This window comes from Morone saxatilis, unplaced genomic scaffold (genome assembly GCF_004916995.1).
Source record: "Morone saxatilis isolate NCDOM2014 unplaced genomic scaffold, NCSU_SB_2.0 Contig18, whole genome shotgun sequence".
In the NCBI taxonomy this organism is placed as follows: Eukaryota; Metazoa; Chordata; class Actinopteri; family Moronidae; genus Morone; species Morone saxatilis.
In genome coordinates, this window is record NW_023339740.1 from 17,101,070 (window position 1) to 17,122,320 (window position 21,251).

The window sequence follows — 21,251 nt, forward strand, 5'->3', positions numbered from 1 at the left end:
CTCGATATTATTGTCAGCCGTTCTCAGCATTCACATTATCTCGGCTGTTTCATCGTTAAAAATAATTAAAAACGTCCCGTTGTTTAGCGCCAATGAATCACAAACGTGCTGCTGTTTTTCAGGCGCTCCACGTTTAAAACGCTCATATATCCGACAGTACTTAAGGGCAACACCGTTCAGCAGCGTCAGTGCTGCAATGCGTGCGCCGCATTTGGAGACGTGTTGTCAGTAGTTGAGGGGTTTTCTGCGCCATGTGCAGGAAATACTGTGAACGCTGACAACAGCGTGCCACCAGACTACAAAACACCAATGTAACGTTATACCACTGTAATGTAATATAAATGTAATACAGGTAAAGGAGAGCTGCAGGCTGGCGTTACTGACTGTATGTAGTGATGTAGAGTCTGTTTACAATCATATAATCATGTGGAGAAGACCTCTCAGTGCAGCCTACAGATACTCTGGACCAAAGGTAACGACCTGCTCGGTCTTCTTCTGTTGTTGTTTTCAGGGTACAGTAGATGGGATGCTCACTGAGATCAGGTCTAATGAAGAAGGACCTGATCTGACGTCGGTATTTCGACCCACGTGTGTTGTTTCAGCAGCTCATCAGACATCAATCAAGAGTCGTTTCCAAGTTGTTCGGACTTTATTTCAACATATATGATATTACTTTAAAGCCAAGCCACTGGACACCCAGAATACTTGGAGTTTGACATTGATACACCAACAGAACCGATAACAGTAGTCATTATATTTAGTAGGAAAATAGTTATAAACATATGAACAGCAATTAGAAAAGAAGCGACTCTACTGCTGTTCCTGCAGTCTTTAATCCTGTGCATTAAAGGAGAGTATTGACTGGCCATAATAGACCAGAGTTTATCAATGAGCCCTGCATATATAACTTTGAATGCATTGAATTTAACCATTAACACATGATAAAAATTCTATTGACATGTTGAACTTTGAATTCTATGTAATAATCTCTCTAGAGCATTTGACATTTTTAGAAATCCCCTTTATCCATAGATCTGTCTGCAACAACAACAACAACAACCACTTTCTGGGAATTGAAACACAGACTGTTCTCTCTCTCTCTCTTTCTCTCTCTCAGACAGCCGCTTTAGCCTGGAGCCTTTCTTCTGCAGGCAGTTTCTAATTGTTCCTAAACAACAGATAAGATTTAATGTCAGACACACTTACACACCCTTAATAGACCAGAGTTTATCAACTGTATCAACAAAGATGAAAATGTAAAGGAGTAACAGGCATCTGAGAGAGAAATAAATGTAACTGCAATGGTAAAATTAAACCTGATATGAACATTAAAGTGACCACAGTGGGCCGACAACTGAAGGAGGAACTACTTTGTTTATGTGTGGAAGATATTCATTAACCCCCTTTACCATTGAGGGAGTAAAGCCTCCTTGTGTGTATGTAAATATACCTGCAGATGTATTTAAGTTCATAAGACCAGTGATACGTCTCAAAGTATTTGACTAAATTTCAAAAGAAACAGGAAACATTTAAGAAGTTCTGAGCCACAAACAAACAAAAAAATTATCTGTTTTCCGGTAATTGACAGAAATGTCCTTTCCAGTACAGATAGAAACACCTCAGAATTGTGTAGGTATATCTGATAATCTCACACAACAAAGTGTACAGATGACTTGATCCTCCGTTTTGCTGAGGAAGTGATTGAAATCTTGTGAATTAAATATCAAACGTGAATCTTGAGTGTGCGTCAGTCAGTGGTGTGTCTGTGGTTTTCATCTGAAATTGAGTTTTTCACTTAGTAAGCGATGGGGTTTCCAAGTGAAATCAGCCGTGCTTGTTAAACCGTAGTTGGAACGCACAGTAGTTGTAGATTTGTGGTAATTTAGTAACTGAATCATGTGGTTTTAGGGGATCTGGGGCCTCCATGCTGTGCGTAGATGCAGCGCTCCAGCTTTACCTGCAGGAAGGATCACAGCACTCCAGGCAGTGGACTTATGGAAGAAGCACTTTGTGAAGAGAGGCGTGACGGAGCCCGACCACTCCAGCCACTACATCCTCGCTCACCTGCTCGGGGCTAAAACTGTGAGCTGTAAATTTGCCTGACATTAATATCTGAATACCTGCCACACATTTAATAGCATCCCTTCCCTGTACTTATGTGCATTTTCTTTATCCAGATTGAAAGCCTTGAGCAGGAGAAGTTAACAGAGTTTCTCAGCCGAGAAAAGACGGAGCAGATGTGGAAGCTCTGCACTAGACGCCTGTCCAGGTATAAAGTCTCTACTTACACTGCCCACATATAAATATGTTTTATTTTACTGACAATACTCATAAATATGTACATGTGTGTTTGGATTAGGATGCCTGTGCAGTATGTGATTGAGGAGTGGGACTTCAGAGATCTGACACTGAAGATGAGACCTCCTGTGTTCATACCACGACCTGAAACCGAGGTCAGACTAGGAGAAAAACAGGCCACACATACGTACAGTGTACAGTGAGATCTTAATGATTAATCACACATAACCGCAGCAGTGTTTTCTCTTGTGTGTTGATGCAGGAGTTGGTGGAACTCGTGCTCTCTGATCTAGAGATGAAGCCCGGGGCAGGAATGGGTGCAGACGCCCAGCACAAATGCTTTGAAGTGGGATGTGGCTCTGGTGCTATTTCTCTGAGTCTGCTGAAGAGTCTTCCTAAAGTGAGGCTTTTGTTTATTGTAGGTGGTAATAGATCTTTAGCCACTTTGATGGTAAAGTTTTGGCACAGACATTCATGGCCCCCAGAGGATAAAGCCTGCTGACATTGGTGGTGGAGTTTTCCTCCAGTGCCATCAGCAACATCTGAGAGATGGATTGGGAAGTTTTGTAGAGACATTCATGTTCCCCAGATGACGTATCCTGATGAGCTGATGGATTGCCGTAGAATTTGGTGCATTCAGGTTTCCCTGAGGAGGAACTGGAATAACTTCCTCTGATATTGCGTCTAGCATCAAATACTTGCAAAACTATCGACATTCCCATCAGCCTCAGCTGTAACTTTTTAGTGTGTTTAGATACAATTAGCAGATGTTAGCATGCTAACTCGACAAACTAAGATGTCAAACATGTTAAATATGTCACCTGCTAATCACAACACAACTACATTACCCACAATACAACACTACCAACGACTCGGTCGGATTTAACTTGGCTGTGGACTCTTACTCTTGTTTTTATTTTTAAGTAAATATGTTGGTGCTGAAATGATTGGTTCGTTGATCAATAGGTTGTGATAATCAAGTAAAATACCAAACGCTAGCTGGTCTTTCTTATCCTAATAGGTTCAATACATTTATTGATTGATACATTGGGTTTTTAGACTGCCGGTCAGACTCATTTTCAGACATCACTGTTGGTTTTGGTAACATGAGATCAAGAGCCAAGAGTCAATTTTGACATTTTAAAGACTAAATGATTAATCACTTAATAACTTCCTCATGCAGACAAACGCAGGAATACTGACAAATAGAATTGTTCCCAGAGGTCGTCGTGTTCAAACAGTTAACTGGAGTCTTTAATTGCTTGTGTTTGTTTAACTTTCAATAGCTTAAAGCCGTTGCCGTGGATCGAAGCCAGGATGCAGTGGATTTAACAAGAGATAATGCGCAAAGGTAATATTATCATAACACGTGGTTACAAGTTGTAAATGTCATTATTGATTTACTTTTATTGTGGTTAAAGACTTACAATGATAGTGTCTTTAACTGGGCTGTATAGAGTAATGCATAAAGTCTAATGATGGATCTTTTTTCTGCAGCCTGGGGCTTCAGGACAGATTACAGGTTCATCACATAGATATTTTGAAAGGTAAGAGAAAGCAGTGCATTGCAGTTATTAAGTAACACACCTAAACACACTGCTGATATAAAAAAAATTAAATTTGTTTTTTTGTCAGATGCAGAAACTGTGTTGGGCCTCTGTAGCCCTGTTTCAGCTCTGGTCAGCAACCCTCCGTACCTGTTCTCAGAGGATATGAAGTCAATGGAACCAGAAATCCTCAGGTGACTAAAACACATTCAGCTTCTCTCAACATGTTTTTTAATTAACCTCCCCAAAGTTACTGTTTATAAGCAGTAAAGTCACTTAAAACACATTATATTAAGCTAGAATGAAGTTTAAAAGGGTTTATTTTACAGTACAACTCTTCCTATGAAGTGTCCATAACTGGCTGTTAACAAGTCAGATTCTGGCCATAACAGTGTTAAGTTTTGTGTAATATGGAGTTAATGTTTATAATGTTAATGTTTATAATATAAAATAATTTAATTAACTTATGTTATATAATAAATATAGTATAATGCAGATTAGTTAACATACAGTTTATAAATGGTGAACATGGGGTGTAAAATACAGTCATACATTTATTTAAGATTTCTTACAATAAATAAAATTGTGCATACTAAACATGATATTTGTTATAAGTCAAACCTTTGAAAATGTATAAAATTAATTTGCATAAGTGCATTAGACGTCCTCGGAAATGCGATTGTTTTTTTATTTTTAATATGTGACAACAAATAATATCTGTGTACTGTATGTACTGTATGTATACAGGTTTGAAGACCACGCTGCGTTAGATGGAGGTAAAGATGGCCTAAAAGTGATCAAACAGATTCTGAGTCTGGCTCCACAGATTCTGTCCAATCATGGGTAAGGAACCCCACTGTTCACACACACACAAACCCACCTGGGTTTAATTCCTAACGGCGTCGTTGGCTTGTCGCAGGAACAGCATGTTCTGAAAAACACACGTATCGTATTGCCTCTTTAATGAGTTAAGCTTTTTAAAAGACTTCCAGTGAATACAGATCCAGACATGTGCCACTACGCTCATCTCAAGGTTACCTCTGATAATCCTTCTCATAATTAAATTTTAATGCATTTTTTTGTTCTTTTTCCTGGTAAAAAACAGTCGTGTTTACTTGGAGGTGGACCCCAGACACCCCCCGTTCATTCGACGGTGGGTGGAGGCGAATGTGGAAGAGATGCATTATGTGGAGACACGGCACGACATCACAGGCAGGTCTGTGCAGAGAGCCTTTATGTCACCGGGGCATCATTAAATCTGTATTCATGTTGATCTCTTATGCCCGTCACTGTCTGTTTGATTTAAAGCAAATGGCTAAAAAAATCTTAATTTAATTACAAAATGAAGCTCAAAACACTCTTAATTGGCTCTTTCACGTTGCAACTGAAGTACTACATTTAGAGTCTATCACACATTTTGTTTATGTTTTTTTGTTTCTTAGGCCAAGATTCTGCATCTTTCAGAAAGAGAAGTCAAACAAGGACCGCAAGCTGAATCTGGATTGAGAAACTGAGATCCTATTACGCTGGCTTTAGCCCAGGTCGCCACAGCCTCAGTTCCCCTACCCCCACTGAGCCACCAAAACACGCGCTCGCACTTGATCACTCACGATTCACAATGTGCAGAAGCTCAAATCATTGTCATGTCACCATTGCACTTTTAATCTGGTATCATTTGTGATCGCATCCTGCTCCCACAATAAAGAAATGTGTGCAAGATGGCACAAAAGCAGGCTCAAAGCTGAAGGTAATTACCAAGGCTTTTCTTGGAACCCTCCCTCTCAGAATCTCACCCTCCTCCCAGGAAGCATTCAGTAGTTCTGTGAATCCACTGATGAACGGTCCTCCCCTTCGCTTGTCCACTCGCTGACTCAGATGCAGGCTGTGCACATTGTTGAGCAAAAAAAACCACACACACACAATGTGGCCTTTTACTTCCTCACACAATCTGCGTGTCTCACACTCTTAAAGCTCAAAGGCCACAAAATCTTTGTGTTTCAAAGGTGATTGAAAGCGAACATATTTCGTAACAAGTGTCACAAGAGCGGCCATCATGTGGCGCTTAATAATAATGATGATGATAACAGTGTTTCTTGTTACCCTGTGAGTAATACTGGCATTATAGGCGTTATAACACGTAAAGAAAAAGCAAAGAAAGAAAGGCGAATTAGTCTCCCAATTGCTTATTTTAATAAAAAAATGTACACATGTAAAAGGTAGAAAAAAACGTCTTACTGAGAAAAATACAATGGCGTGAAAGATGTCTCAATGGAATCGGTGTACTTCTTAGGAACTGTATGTACATCCAGAACTGACAAGGGTTAAAATGGCTGTGGACAATTTCCACAAATAAGTGTAGATTACAGTATTGAAGTTTGCTCACGAGGCATCTTCCTCTCGGGGTACTTCACCACCCACTGAGTCTGAAACCAGGCACGTCAGTATGAACTGTACATATTTCATCAGCAAAAAAACATGACCCTGTGTCCAGTATTTTTCTGTGACTGGCCTCCAACTGCTGGAGCAGCGATGTCATTCACAGGCACAAAGGACCTGTTTGACAGTTTGTTTTTCCTTTAAGTCAGCTGAGATTCAGCCAGAATGATGGATTTTAGGGACACCCTTCCTCCTTCTCCTCCTCCTCTCTCCTCTCACTCAGACCTTGAAGGGGTAGTCCTGTATGTAACGCAGCAGAAGCCTCGGGAGTGGTAGCTGGTCGGGGCAATCAGAGTGTCTGTTAATGACCAGGCGTGTGAGGTGCTGTAAGGAGGGGAGGCCCTGGGGCTTGTACACAGCCCGCTTCAGTTTTAATACAACAGATGTGTCCTGCATTGTCTGCTGTTTTGCAGGAGCCTCCCCCTCCACCTTCCTCCCTTCCTCTGCTTTCTTCTCTGGTCCCATGTAGTGCTGCACCAGGCTGGGCACGTTTGGGAAGGACGACAGGCTGGGCCGGGCCGGAGAGCTGGAGTCCAGTAAAAACTGAGCGCCGCTGTACTGGATCCGTATACTGGTGGGGCCGCGTGCAGTCCTGACCGAGAGGGTCAGCATGTATAGAGGGTGGCTGCTGTCTCGTACCAAAAAAGCTCCTTCAGATGCCTCTTGAAGTGCAGCGTGAGCTTGAGCCGCAGTCACAGCTCCCCAGTACCATCCTACACACAGACACACACACAGATTCCTAATATTAGTCACTCTGCGTTAAGAGTCAGCGCTGTCCTTTCCACTGCTCTCGATCTTAACAGTCCACAGTTCAGTAATGCAACTAAATATCTTACATCATGAAAATGAAATCTGTTAAACAGACCCTGGAACAGTTTGTGGCTTTCCAGGAATCTTAACAAGAACACACGCTTCCTATCGTACCTGAATTTTCTAGATAGCAGAAGTTGCTGGCAATCGCCCGCAGGTCCTTTGTGGGGTCCCATAGCGGAGGGGTGCTCTGGAGGCAAGGGGTAGGAGGTACTGTTCCTGCCCGCATGCCCCGTGGGGGTTCGGTGGACGGAGGAGCGGGCAGAGAAGCTCTAGGACTGGACACAAGATGGAAAATATGGATTTAATGGCATGAAAAAAACACATTTAATAAAACACAACTCGCTTTACTCCTTTATATTAATGCAGGAATCCATGTTATATTTTATTTGTGGTGTTAATTACTAAGTAATAATAAGAGGAAGAATAAGAGGTTGATACACTGTCCAGCTTCAAACTGAGAAACCACAAATGTGAACATTTAGGCTTATTTATGATTTTAATTCATTCTGATTTTATGACGTATTTTGTTGGTACATTTGTTTTGTTCTTTGTCTGTTGCTGATGGTGACCAGGACACAAAAGAACATTTTAATCTCAGTTAGATTTGACCGGTTTAATAAAAAAAATTAAAAAGTGCTGTTTAATTATTACTATTAGCTTTAAGAAGTTTCTAATAAAGATCATTTTTTAGTTTTTATAATTAGTATAACAAGCATTTTAGTATTAATAGACTTGAGTTAGAGCACCTGTACAATCGACCCTCTTATTTAAAGACTTTGAATAAAACACTCATAAAGGCTGCACTATACTAACAGTACTGTACAAATTAATAAGTAATTGTACTTTAACAGAGACAGCACAAGAGAAAAAGCACAAAGAAGGAAAAGTCCACTCACCCTGGTACACAAAGAATCATGCTATTTCTTGAATCCTCTGGCTACAATCCGGTCGGTTATATTCTTCTTTTTTTTAGAAAACGAGACGACGAAGAAAGGCGAGAAAACAAACCTTTGTATACATCGGTCTGAGGGAATGAGCCTTATTTTAAAAAAAGAAAGAAAGACAGAAAAGCGACGAAGAGCTCCGCGTACCCAAATAGGCTCTGGTCCTGTAGTTCATAAAAGAAAAACCCTGGATGTAAAAATGAAACAAAAACCCCGTTAAATATAAAATAATTTAAAACATTAAAACCCTCTCTCTCTGTAGCAGCCGGGGTCTTGTGGAGTGTGTTGTCAAAACCAGAATAGGATCCAAATGTGTGAAGGACAGAGTGTAAAAAAGGCTTGGCTTTTAAAATGTACCGTTTCCTAGAAGTCTATTCTGAGAACTCCTCACAGCACCGGCGGCTTTGACGTCACACCGACCGCTGCCGGTTGTTTCGCTCCGCGGCGAACCGACGCGCTCCGCGGCCACAGCGGCGTCTCCCCGGCAGGTAAAAAACGCTCCTAATTTCTCGGGATAACCGTGATATTTATCTTTTATTGCCCCCTGAAACGCCTCTCCCTCCCCTTTCTCTCTACATTCATGTGTGTGTGTGTGTGTTTTGAGCCTCGTCGCTCCCCCTCCTGTGTTCGGCCGGCGGCTCTTGGCTTCGCTGAAACCCGCGCTCGCTCCCAGGAATCGCGCGGCCGCTTCTCCCTATCCGCTTTCCAGGAATGATTGCAGAGTTTGACTCCGCCCCGCCGGGCGGCCCTGACAGAGCCTTCATTCTGGGAATTCACCGCCTCAACATTAAAGATAATAGGAATGCACACAGGCCTGTTTCCAGTAATATAGATTCCCCCCGATCGATCCCGGTGGAAAAACACGGCGAGAGGTTTTCTCGGAGGTTTGTCGGAGTAATTACGATCAAAAGCAAGTGTTTATTTATATATTTTTTGGTTTTATTGTGACAATAAACTAAAAAGCAAATGGGACAGAGAAAATGTGATTTTGCTCACCATGTGTTTGTTCCACTGTCCAACCCTGTCTTTTATATCGGATTACGGTTAAACCATGTGTTCTCAATAGTTTTGTCAAAGGTTGAGACACTTTTTATTTATGCTCGTTTATTTCTCCTGACATTTGTTTTGTAGGGAGTCTATCTAGGAAAATCACGGTTTTCACATGAGCTCAACATCTTTTACCTAAAAGTACTAGAAGAAGCTGCTGAATAAAGACTGTTGAGGATAATACAGCTGTTGGATTGTCATCAAACTCTTATAAATCTGAGGAACATCTTGTTCAGGAGGATGGAAAAAAAATGTATTCCAACAATACCCTGAGCCTTCTCTCACTCACACTCACTCACACATGGCAGCTCCGAATCAAAGTAACATATGAAAGTATGCTGTATCATAATCATATCCATCCACGAGAGCCTGCTGATCCCAAATAGCTGAATTTCAACCTTTTCCAAGAAATCCTGAAATGAGCTTAGTTTCTAAGAAGTCTTGTGGACTTATCTATCCCTGCTGGATGTGTGGTTAAACAAATATGTCATGTTTTCCCATTTAGGAAGAAGAAAAAAAAGAACACCACAATTATTTTAGTGGAAATTCAGTTGGTTTTATTTTAGAATTCCTGTAATTAGAATGGTTGAGATAACATTGTGTCTTTCTCTAAACCTAAAAGTGTTTATAACAATCACACATAAGCACATAAAAGGAGGACGTGGAAGAAACCATAACTTTACACTTTTAAAGAAGCCAGATTCCTCATAAAGCATATTTTTGTGTGTGTTTGTGTGTGTGATGTTTTGAACACCTGATGCAATGGCAGCGTTTTCTGAATGAAGGTTGTCTTGTAAATTTATTCCAATCCTGGGGTGTATAATATGATTTAGCGAAGCAGCTGGAGAGCATTGTACGAGGTAGGCAGGGAAATTACCAAGAATCTGGTAGATGAAAAAGGTACATACTGTACGAGCCTTTCCTAACTCTATGTTCCCATTCAGGTCTATTTAAAAAACATATTTTTGAGTGACTTATGTTGCAAAGATGATTGCATTCACATGCTAAAGGTGCACAAAAGTAAAAAAAACTTGAAATATAAAGAGTGGACTTGTATCCAGGGAGATGCCAGTGTTTTGGAAGAAGGCTAGATAGATAGATTAAGTAGTAATTTTCTTTAGTAATTGATTGCTTACTCTACACAAAGCAAGCAAAAAAATGCCCAACACAAATTCTCTGAGCTCAAAGTGACATCTTAAAATGTCTTGTTGTGTCCCACCAAGCCTCTAAAACCCAAACACACATTTACTATCATAAAAAGATGAAGAAAAGCAGCAAATATTTACATTATTACCAGCTGAATCAGTCGAGGCAGAAACACTTTATCACTGCAGCTTCTTTACAAAATCTAGCAACTTCAATTTACTACTTTTTGTTTTCATATTTTTCAAACTACGATTTTACATTTTAAATCTTGTTTTTCCAAGATCTTCTTCGAGCACCAGTTTATCTTAATCATTTCCAGCTGTGACTAACTCCTTCCTTTCCATTATGCAGTGCAGGACAATAGTGCCTGTCTGCACCACACACCACGTATTTGCATAGCCTACTGATATCTTTAATAAACTTTAACTTCTCCCTGTGTGAACACGCTACATACCCAGAACTTAGATTTAGTGAGTGGAAGGATGTTTGGCACACAATGAATAACTGTTGTCCTCCTCCCAACATGGAAGAAAAAAGGGCATTTCCAGAAGATTCTGAGAACAGCTTTAATTGCCTGGAATCAGCAATATAAATCCATCCGTTGTATGAGAGAAAGCCTTATTCATCAGCGGAGCTTAGTTCTCAGGGAACAGGCCCGGAGAGGACTGCTGAGGCTGTCCTTTGCTAAAGATATACAAATATTTTGTTGCAGGGCATGATGTTTAGCAGCAGCATGGCTCCAGGTGACAGCAATGGCAGCCGGTAGGAGAGTCGGGCTGGTCCGAACTGAAGTATCTTAACATCTTCTTGATGGATTGGACATTAAAGTTAGTACAGACATTACATTTTTCCCAGAGGATGAATCCTACTGACTCTGGTGATTCCCTGACTTTTCCTCCTGCTCCACAACGAGGTTCACAATGGTGATTAGTGAAATGTCTCAATAGATGTTGGATGGTCATGAAACTGGGTACGCATGTTCATGTTCCTCTCAGGATGAATTGTAATAAATGTAGTCATCCCTTAATGCAGGCGGCGGAAACCTTTACTATTACACTGAACCTTTAGGGCCAAAATAAAACTGTCTGGAGCTGCAGATCAAGCATTCAGTCAGCCAGCAGCATTGGTGTATTGGCACAAACATTCATGGTTCCCAAATGTATTTTAATGGATTTGTTGCCCTGACTTTCCCACTTAGCACCAACATCAGGTCAAATTCTTTGTCTAATACTGTTTTTATGACCAAATACCTACAAAACAACTCAGATTCCACCTTGTGTTTATGTATTTATGTGCTAATTAACATAACTTAACTAAGCTTGTTAACATGGTCAATATTATACCTGCTAAACGTCAGCACAGCATTGTCACTGTGAGCATGTTAGCGTGCTGCCGTTAGCATTTACAGTAGCTCCCAGCACCACCGTGCAGCCCGACAGAGAGAGTCATGTTTACAATATCTACACAGACTGATCTCACAGCACAGATGACCTCAAAAGCAGCTTGACAAAAACATCGGCAGTGGTTCTGCATTAAAGGAGCTGTTACCTGCTATGAAAAGTGATCTTGTCACTAAGAATTTTAATGTGTCCTTTGATGATGTGACCCTGGTTGCTCTCTTATACTGTATTCTCAGAAAACACTGACCAGAACTGTGAAGCTGAATTGATTTTCATGCAGGTAAATGAACACAGTGCTCTCTTTCACACACCGCAACCTCACTGCACTTCAGCTCTTGTCCTGAAAAGAGGGTGTTATCGACTGGAGTAGATGCCTGCACGCACAGCTGTTGGTCTAATTTAAAACCTCTTTAATCAGAGATTTAATTATTCCGTGTCCGTCCGAACGATGTGGAATATTTACAGACATGTGACAGAAAGTATTTCCATGCATTAAACATGAATAAGAAGACACAAATCTAATCTAATATCACAGTATAAACACATTTTTATTTAGAACTTTCATATTGTTTATTTAATATAAACATTGTTGATACAAAACCTGTGTTGGAGGCTACATGTGAGGACTGAAACATCTGACTCTAAAGTCTATTATATTGTTAACTGCAGATGTATTCTTATAAATATGGAAGAACCAGACAGATGGTCTTGTTATTGTGAAGCTAATCTGTCTGACTCTTTTGTAAATGGAGGAAGTCATCAATAAACATTTATTTATTTTTGTTATACATTTTTTTCTTATATGCCACAATATATACATATATACTTTACATATATACTGTGAGATTGATTTTTTTTTGTGGGAAAAACAGATTAAAGACAATTTATCAACATATTTGTTATATAGCACAAGTGTTTCAGTACACAAACAGCAGAGGAAATCCATCAGTGTGCACGTTCCTCTGGGCCTGACGAGGTGTTTGTGGGTCTATAGGGAAATGGGGAGGGCTGGAAGTGCAGATGGGACTATCATTATACGTATATATATTTAGTATATATATATATGACCGGTGATATAGTAGATACTGTATATATAGTAACTATATTATAGGAGAAATGGTGTCCACCTCTACCTTTTTTTTTTTTTTTTTTTTTTTTTTTTTTTTTTTTTTTTTGTGTCTTTTTTTTTTTTTTTTTTTTTTTTTTTTTTTTTTTTCTTTTTTTTTTTTTTTTTTTTTTTTTTTTTTTTTTTTTCGCTGTCCCTGTATGGTCTCTCCTGGCCCCTTAATGATGCGCTTGTGTCCCCTTTTTCCTGCCGGGCCGCGGGGCTTAGCGAAGGCCTGCTTGTGGGCATGCTGCTTGGGATGGACCTCGTCATACAGAAACTGCTCTGTCAGTTCATCTCCGTCGTCAATCTCCAACTGCACATAGAAGCGGAAAATATGCAGGTGAACAAAACGCAGTTCTTGGAATTTAGGCTTTAGACACAGTTGAACATAAATGACTTTGACATTCATTAGTCAGCTTGAGGTGCGTAACATTTAGAACTGTATACAACCTGGGCTGTAACCAGGGTGAGGACCGCAGGGGAGCCTGAGGGAGGTCGGCTCCTCTTTATATGACATGAGCTCCCCTGAAAACGATGATTTGTGGGATTTTGGGGGGTCTCGTTAAATAAGGCTATTGTTTGCCATGCTTTTCTATTTTTCTATATCTTCATCATTATGGATTATGTATAAACTTGGGCTGCTATTAATGTATGATTTGTGCATTAGGGTGATTCGTCACTAATTCACCTAAAATAAAGATATTGTTATTCTTACCATTGCCCCTGAAGCGTGGCTGCACAATATCATTAATTTCAGTTCAGAAAATATACAGAAAAATAAACATTTCCTAGTCCCACTCTGCACACCGAATTGCCATTATTCATTTCTCTATTTTGTAGTCAGCATACTGTGCATCACAGTCAGTCCAGCCACGGTACAGTTCGCACAATGGCTGTAACCAGGATTTTATCCTGAGGTCCAAAATCCCTTAAATTCTGTCCTCCAACCTGAAAGTCTGAATACTATACCAAAGCCTCTCCTCACTGCTACCACACTCCACACAACTCCAGTGGATAAACACTGATTAACCTTTATTTATTATTGATTTTTGTACGTCTAAAAGTAGTCAAATACAAATATACTGAGTTTAAAGAAATATAAATAGAAATAAGCCTCCAAAATACCCACAACATGTGAAAAAACACAAAGAGCATGACCTTGGTTTTCTCAGTGGTAGCTGCAACCCTATGTTATGTAAGTTTCTATCCCTCTTTCATCCATTACCTTTTTAGCAATTTCCAAATGGTAATCTTTCTCGACACCCTCCAGTAGTCGACTCTTGCAGCTGGAATACAACATCCGCTCCTTAATGCTGCAGCTGTATCCAGGCATGGAGTATATGAACACTGCAGACAGAGAAAGAGATTTATAAGTAAATATTTGTTATTGCTGTATCAGTGTAATCAGTGATGTAAAAAGAGGAGCATTAACAGAGTGCAGGGACATACCGACAGATTCAAGATAGTCTCCTTCATGGGAGTGTTTGTAAAGGAAGAAGTGGTATCTGGGAGTGTCTTTGGGAACTCTGCGGGGCAAATCTCGAGTTTCTGTCGGGTTGGAGTGGACCAGCTCGATTGTCTCCTTCTCTACATCCAATCGCTGAAACACAATAATAATGCAACAAGCAAAATCTCAGAAGTCTAACACCAACACTCCTGACACCAACCTGCTCAGACTTGAGACTAGAACAATGCCTGTGTCGCTTTCTGGAGTAACCTTACTCCTGTATGACCTCCTCAGGCTCACCAGTTGTATGTAGTTGATGCGTTTCTGGGCAAGTTGCTGCAGGGCTCTTTTGGCTGTCTCCTGCAGTGGGAAGGTGAGGCCCTGAAGCGTCTGGTGCTTGCTCTCCACGCTGATCTCTGTCTTCACCTGCAGGGGGCAGCAAGCAAACACGCATCCATTTTAAGACTCTACAGGAAGATTCAAAAAGTGTTTAATGGAATAATATAACTTTTTAACAAACTATCTTTACATCCAGTAGATATAGATCCTCTCCGTCTTCCCCCATTCACCTCAAATCTGATTCTCATTAAATATGCACACTCAGTAAATGTATCAACGTACCTGTTTAACCCGGCCCTGAAAAAGCAATCACAACAACAAATTTACATTTCAAATAGAAGAAGCTACTTTAAAGACACAGACCGAGTGTGGCACATGCAATGATGACAACACTGCTGAGGGCATGTTGACCTCTCACCTCAGTAATTTTGATCCTCTGGAGCTCCTGCTCAGCTAATGTGAGCGGGGCAGGACCTGAGCAGGATGACACATGACGCTGGTAGCCCAGCAAACAGATGTCCTCCTAGTGTAGCAACCAAAACAAGAGGCTCTTTACAGGAAGCGCAGGTCAAATACCTCTAAAAACACGTCATCAACAGACACAGTCACAGTGAATTAAAATTAATTTAAATGTTTCTGACCTCAGCTGTGCCAAACATCTCATACTTCACGTGGCCACCGCCAAACTCTTTCTTCACGGTGGCACGGGTGGCAGCATACAACATCTTTTGTTTCACCTGCAACCATCAGAGGAGAAAATATAAGTATTGTCAGACAGAATTGCTACAATGCTTATAAACACATGCAAACAGGTAAGTTTGATTAGGTGTGGTCAGCTTAAAACAGGTAGGGGAAGACTGCAAGTATTTCAAAACCAGAGTTAAAAACTCTTTTAAAGTTTAAAAGTTTTTTAAAGATACTATTAAATTGCATTATGGTAAATGTAGGATCCAGCATTTTTTAGCACATGACCCATTCTAGGTTTCTTCTTATGTGATTAGTAACTGATTAAATAATAATATCAAACTTCTTTTGATGTTTTTAGTACAGTTACATACATTTCATTATACAATGTTCTCATTATTACGTATTGTAGGATATGTACCTATGTGGTACAGTATTTTTTCCATGGTTTTGTATGTGGGCTTATTCTATTGAATAATACAAACTGTATCTATGTAGTTTACCTTATGATTATTTGTAAACAATTAATGTTTAAAACCAAAAGATCTGAGTAAGGTTTTGTTTACAATCAGACGACCTCATTGACCTTATTTTGTATGGATCCTGGGGGCTGCTGGTGTTTTTTTTATGTCAACGTTAATGTTGTTAACAAACTGAGTACAAGTGATTGACAGGGAGCAGGATTTGTTTTTGCTTCCTCCAAAAAATGACATGTAAATTTGAGGCTTTCACCTATCACCAGCAATGTGTGTGTGCAGCTTCAGTGTGAATGATGGCATACTGGAGACTGGTCAGGAGACCATGATATGAAGATCCACTCGTAGCCCTGTGCATTCTGGGAGTCGAGGCGGTAGAGGACGTAGCAGGGGTCCTGGTCATCCAGGAGAGGAAGCAGGAAGTGATCATAATCCTGGTCCCAGCTCTTTTCCGGCTCTCTGTAGGCCCCCAGCACTAGCTGCTCTGAAAATCAGACCAGTACTCATCACATACCATAACCCCCTATATGTAACGTGGCCTTTGCAGAGCACATTGACACATACAGACGCAGTTAGATGACACTATAGTCCACAGTCGTGTAGGTTTACACGTAGGAGTATAATTGCAATTGGATTTATAAAAATCAGGTGTATACTGTTAAATTCGCCCTGAAGTTATGCCTATTATTATACATTATATAATGTAATTATATAATTGATTGCTTAAACATGGTCCAGTGGAGGGGCCTGCAGTCGTGCGTATTCACATTAATTAATGAAATTTAAATATATTCTGGTCTGTAACTACTTACACAAACAATTTAGCATAAAATAACCAACATAAAAAGGCAAAACAGTACAGTAGAAAAGAACAGACAGCATACAGAACAAAAAAGTGCAGCTTATTGAGTCGACAAAGACAATGTGCAAACTTTTTGATGTTTAAAAAATAACATCAGACAAAATTTGACTCTATTTATATTCTCAACTTTATCACATTTTTATATTTGTTCATTAATTGATTTTCAAACATTCTAAAACTCAACTGTGCTGCACATTAAAACACAATGATGTTTTACATTAGTCCTTTCTACATATTCATACTGTCACACTGATTTTAGTCTAATTTTAAACAACTTTCAGGTAGTCATTTGTTTTTTACCTTATATATACAATCTCTATCAAGTCTATATATGTTAAGTACAGTATTTATACTGTACTAGCCGATATATTTATGGTGGCATGTGAACACAAATACAACCTCCCAACTTCGTCCTCTTTGTCAGAAAAGGAGAATGTTAATCTCTGTTTATTTTGGTCAACTAGGGCTGCAATTACTTTCATTATTGATTAAACTGATGATTATTTGGCAAATAATAGATAAATTTGCTTGGTCTACAAAATGTCAGAAAATAATGAAAACAGCTCTTCACATTTTCTAACTGTGACATCTTCAAATATCTTGTTTTTTCCAACTAACAGTGTTTTCAAACAGAAAAAAGCAGCACATTTTCACAATTTAGAAGCTACAGACTGACGAACTTTGGGATCCATGGTTTGATTATCAACACATTCGCTGACTAATTGATTGGCTAATCAACCATCAGCCCTCATTGCTCACCAATTAACGTGTAAACCCACTTATCTGGTCCAAAGTCAGTCTGAAAACCTTAACTGATGTCTCACTATTTGCTCTCTGTGTTCGCTCCATGTGCTGTGGTGAAGAAAGGCAAAGACCACCTCTGGCTTTAAAAATATTACCAGATACATTTCTGAGCTGACGAAATGCTAAATAGCTCGGCTTAATGAAATACACAAAATACACACATACACCCAAAGTCTGATGTCCTTGTGGGGTGCAGGGGGATTTCCTGACCGTCTCTTGGGGCATGAAGCTATTCTGAGGCACAACACATTCCTGCTCTGCACACACACATACTTTCCATTAGCAAGTCTTTAGAGGTCTGTAATCGTATTAAACTGTACGTAAATGACTCACTTTAGGGGTAGTGTATTGTCTTTGTTCCTTAAATCGTAAAACAAAGTAATGAAATAATGAGACAGACGCTCTCAGGGGTACAGTTGGGTGATGGCATACAAGCGGCAAATGAAGCCAGCAGTGATGAAACCAGCTAGAATGATCTTGTTTCTCTTTTGACATTGGGGCGAACAGTGTCACTGGGCAGCAGCAACCATGTCAAGTCACGTGTCGCTCAAAATAACCCAAGTGCCGCCCCGGGAAGATCACGGTGCTTTAAGTAAGGAAGTAAAACAGAGCTGACACCCCTCTGTCTCTGTGGCACCGAGCTCGTCCCTATTGACATCAATACTCCAAATATTTAATGTGATGCAAAGATAGCCCCCAAAAAGTCCCAGAATGCATCTGTGATGAGTCAGATTACAGCTGGTCAGATACCCAAACAAGATATAAACACCTCATGAACATATCAGTCCAGTTCCATAATCTGCTACTTAGAAACCTGTTGCCTCACTGCCCATTTTTCCTCAGACTGCTCAGCTGACACACTGTCTGAGCTCACACAGCTGACGCAATCCTCTTGTCCTAGAAGTTAGACAAAGTCTGAGGCAGTGGTTTACCAACTTTTGTTTTTGTTTGTGAGCCCGTAATGTGAAGCAACGTCTGTTTGGGATGCCTCCAGACGGTCTTGAAAACTATTCTTCAATAGCGTCCTGGTTTGTGTTTTTAAGCCATCTTTGAAATACCCAGACTGATTACAGCAACACTTAAAGCTGCTCTGAAGGTTTTTCCAGAATGTTTGTTAGTTGTGTCTCAATTCAAAATGAGAATGCTGGCCAGAAATATCATATGTCCTTGCTCAGTTTTTATTTTATTTATTTATTTTAAGTACAAAAATCACGTTGTCTTTTTTGTATCATACAGATCAAAAAGGGACATTTTCCATTTCCGGCTACCTTTATTTACAAAATACAGTTTCAACTTGAGAAACAGTTTTAAAATCTTTTGTATTGTGCAGCGAACAGAATTATTAGATTAGATAATTAGAACAGCCGTTACTGTTGTTAAACAACTTTATGGGTTTTTTGAAAGATCACCGGATGCTCAGTTCTTGAGTATAATGATAATTCATGAGATACAAACTGCAGTTTCATGTGAACACTAAATGGTACTTCACAACAAAAGGGCAGAATAATTTAATATTTTCTACTTCTATAAATGTCTAATGGCCACTTAGATTCCTCTCACGACCCCCTTTGTGAAGGTCCAGACCCCCAGGTTGAAAACCATTGGTCTATAGCTTTATAACAGAGCTTCCAGCTTGTGATAAAAAGGGACATCATGTCTGGTTTGGAAGCTTTTTAAGCAACACGAGGCCACTACAGCCATGTAGATTATGTTATAAAGTAGTATAAAGTCAAAGGGTCTTAAGGAAAATTATTAAAGGGAAGAGAAAGGAACTCAAGATTTCTCTTCCCGAAACCTATGTTTTCCAGTGAACACCAAATACCTCATCAGGCCTCTAAAAATCCTTTAAATGAAACAAACACCTTCACATGTGATCGGTGGCCACAGGTAGACATTATTTCATTGTAAGTGTCCACAACCAAACACTCTGAGGACGACTGCCATAGAGGTAGGATACATCTTTGCATAAATAACTTTTATACTTTTTTCCAGATGATTTGTTGAGTGTCAGATGTGACAAGCTCTGGACATTGTGTGAGATGTTTGTGCTCAGATTTAAAGCAACCGACCTAAGATATGCTATAAATGAAAAGAACAAACATGAAGTACTTAAAACTAATATCACAGATGATTTATATATTACATCCCACTGAGGGACCAACATTATTACTGTCCTGGGTCACTCACCATCTAGGATGCAGACCTTGAGGAGGCGCACTGCTCCACCTCTTGCCCTGGCCAGGAACTCCCTGAGCTCTGGCGTCACAACTAGTGCGAGAAACATGGCGGGTCAGCAGTCTCTTCTCCTCCCGCCAAGTGGTGTTAGCAGGGGTGTTGAGAGACAGAGGAGAAGCAATAGACGAGGACTGGAGCTCCACAGAACCAGGGCCCAAATATTCAGTCCAGTCAAGAGTCACTAAAGTCCAACCAGAGCAGCCTATTGTAAAAATGTCCTATACTAAGTACAGTTCTGACTGCTGAAGAAGAGGATCGCCGAGTGTGTCTGGACTCGTTGAGAGAGTGTGACGTGTGAGAAGGGACATCGCTCAAGTAACTAGGACAGGATCATGTGCACACAGTGAGGGAACCTGATCACCTCTCTCCCAAATTTAGCTCCCACTGGCTGACTGTCCAGCCCTGAGTACTGGTCTGTGAAACCCCCACCACACAGCAGGACCAACAGAGGAGGAAGAGAATGTGACCTGCAAACCTCTTAACTTCTGAGCCAAGAAACAATTTCAAGTCAGACATATAGTCACAAGCGAGCGTTTGGAAGGATGATGCCTGTAAGAGCTCTGAGGCAGACGCACTGTTTAACCGTTAATACACTGAAGTGGGCTGCGTTCGTCTTCTCATTTAAATTTTACCATGTAAATGTCTGATATTCTGCTGGTTATGAGTTACAAATCACAATGATTCAGGCTGAGGTAGGAGAGAAAAGGCTGATTTAGAAAGGAAACCATATTTGATCAAAATGAGCATATTGCTTAAGTTTACCCAACTTATTTAACTTTGTTGATCACACACCTCTCAGCTTACTCCACACATGACAAATGTGATGATCAACAGATTGTGTAAGATGTTTTTCATGTCATGAATCGACTGGTCACGCCGACATCACGCTCCCTGTCCGAGATCCATAAATTTAAAACTGATAATTATGGGTTTCTTTACAAGTCCTAGTTTAATTTATACAATAATAAACATTAAACCTGAAAATTAACATTACACTGACAACTCATAAGCTTGACTGACCAAGTCATATGAACTATAAATTAACTGTTAATATTTAAATACAGTAAATATTTTCCACAATTAATAACCTTGTGCTTCAATTAATAATAATTTGTGCTTCAAAAGATAATTTCCTTTAATAAAATGTGACTCATATACATCATATAAAGTTCATTACATCATCTCGGGCCAATGTAAACTGACTCAACTGAAGTCATCAGGACAAAAATAAAAAAACATTAAAGTAGGTTTGGATGGTTTGATTCATTACAAAAAAGAAAATCAGTGGTTGAATCAGATAAAGATTTCTTGCAACACGGCACCATTGGATTGTGTAATCAGTTTGTAAACACGCAACAACATAATAACAAAGTTGACAAAACCAACATCTTACAAAGAAACAAGGTTTAATGTTAAATAGAAATATAAAAAAAGAATAGACAAATGATCTATTTCTGAAAACTACTTATTTACAATTTGAACTGAATAGGCCGCACTTCCTGTGAAATGTACACAGAGCTGGTTGTGCTGCCCCCTGCTGGTCACTTTGACTTCGCTTTACAGTCATCAGTCATCGATGGTGGGCAGCCAGAACGCCTGGAAGATGAGAAAACATTTAAAAACGTTCAGTCACATCAGATCCACTTTGGGCTGCTGGTGTTTTCT

At 39.9% G+C, this 21,251-nt stretch overlaps 4 protein-coding genes across 4 annotated transcripts in view; 1 reads left to right on the forward strand and 3 right to left on the reverse strand.

Annotated features, from left to right (window-relative positions):
- Positions 1-213: 213 nt before the first annotated feature.
- On the forward strand, positions 214-6,319 carry hemk1 (HemK methyltransferase family member 1). The gene is made up of 11 exons (XM_035661938.1): positions 214-472; positions 1,909-2,082; positions 2,178-2,269; positions 2,360-2,453; positions 2,561-2,698; positions 3,585-3,649; positions 3,796-3,845; positions 3,934-4,039; positions 4,593-4,688; positions 4,951-5,061; positions 5,288-6,319. The coding sequence occupies exons 1-11, from the start codon at positions 425-427 to the stop codon at positions 5,349-5,351; spliced, it is 1,038 nt and encodes a 345-aa protein (XP_035517831.1). The 5' UTR covers positions 214-424; the 3' UTR covers positions 5,352-6,319.
- On the reverse strand, positions 6,013-8,645 carry cish (cytokine inducible SH2-containing protein). The gene is made up of 3 exons (XM_035661939.1): positions 7,991-8,645; positions 7,206-7,369; positions 6,013-6,994 (listed from the first exon to the last, which is right to left on the reverse strand). The coding sequence occupies exons 1-3, from the start codon at positions 8,008-8,010 to the stop codon at positions 6,501-6,503; spliced, it is 678 nt and encodes a 225-aa protein (XP_035517832.1). The 5' UTR covers positions 8,011-8,645; the 3' UTR covers positions 6,013-6,500.
- A 4,086-nt stretch (positions 8,646-12,731) lies between these two features.
- Positions 12,732-19,895, reverse strand: LOC118328138 (twinfilin-2). The gene is made up of 10 exons (XM_035661742.1): positions 19,539-19,895; positions 15,991-16,169; positions 15,167-15,262; positions 14,944-15,048; positions 14,808-14,822; positions 14,487-14,612; positions 14,189-14,339; positions 13,965-14,086; positions 12,887-13,052; positions 12,732-12,763 (listed from the first exon to the last, which is right to left on the reverse strand). Exons 1-10 carry the CDS (start codon positions 19,633-19,635, stop codon positions 12,732-12,734), a joined length of 1,089 nt encoding a protein of 362 aa, XP_035517635.1. The 5' UTR covers positions 19,636-19,895.
- An 801-nt stretch (positions 19,896-20,696) lies between these two features.
- wdr82 (WD repeat domain 82) overlaps positions 20,697-21,251 on the reverse strand; it is a 5,225-nt gene continuing 4,670 nt past the window's right edge. Inside the window, exon 9 of the mRNA XM_035662814.1 lies at positions 20,697-21,182. Within this exon, the coding sequence (XP_035518707.1) occupies positions 21,153-21,182 (30 nt within the window). The 3' untranslated portion in view covers positions 20,697-21,152. The remainder of the gene's footprint in view (positions 21,183-21,251) is intronic.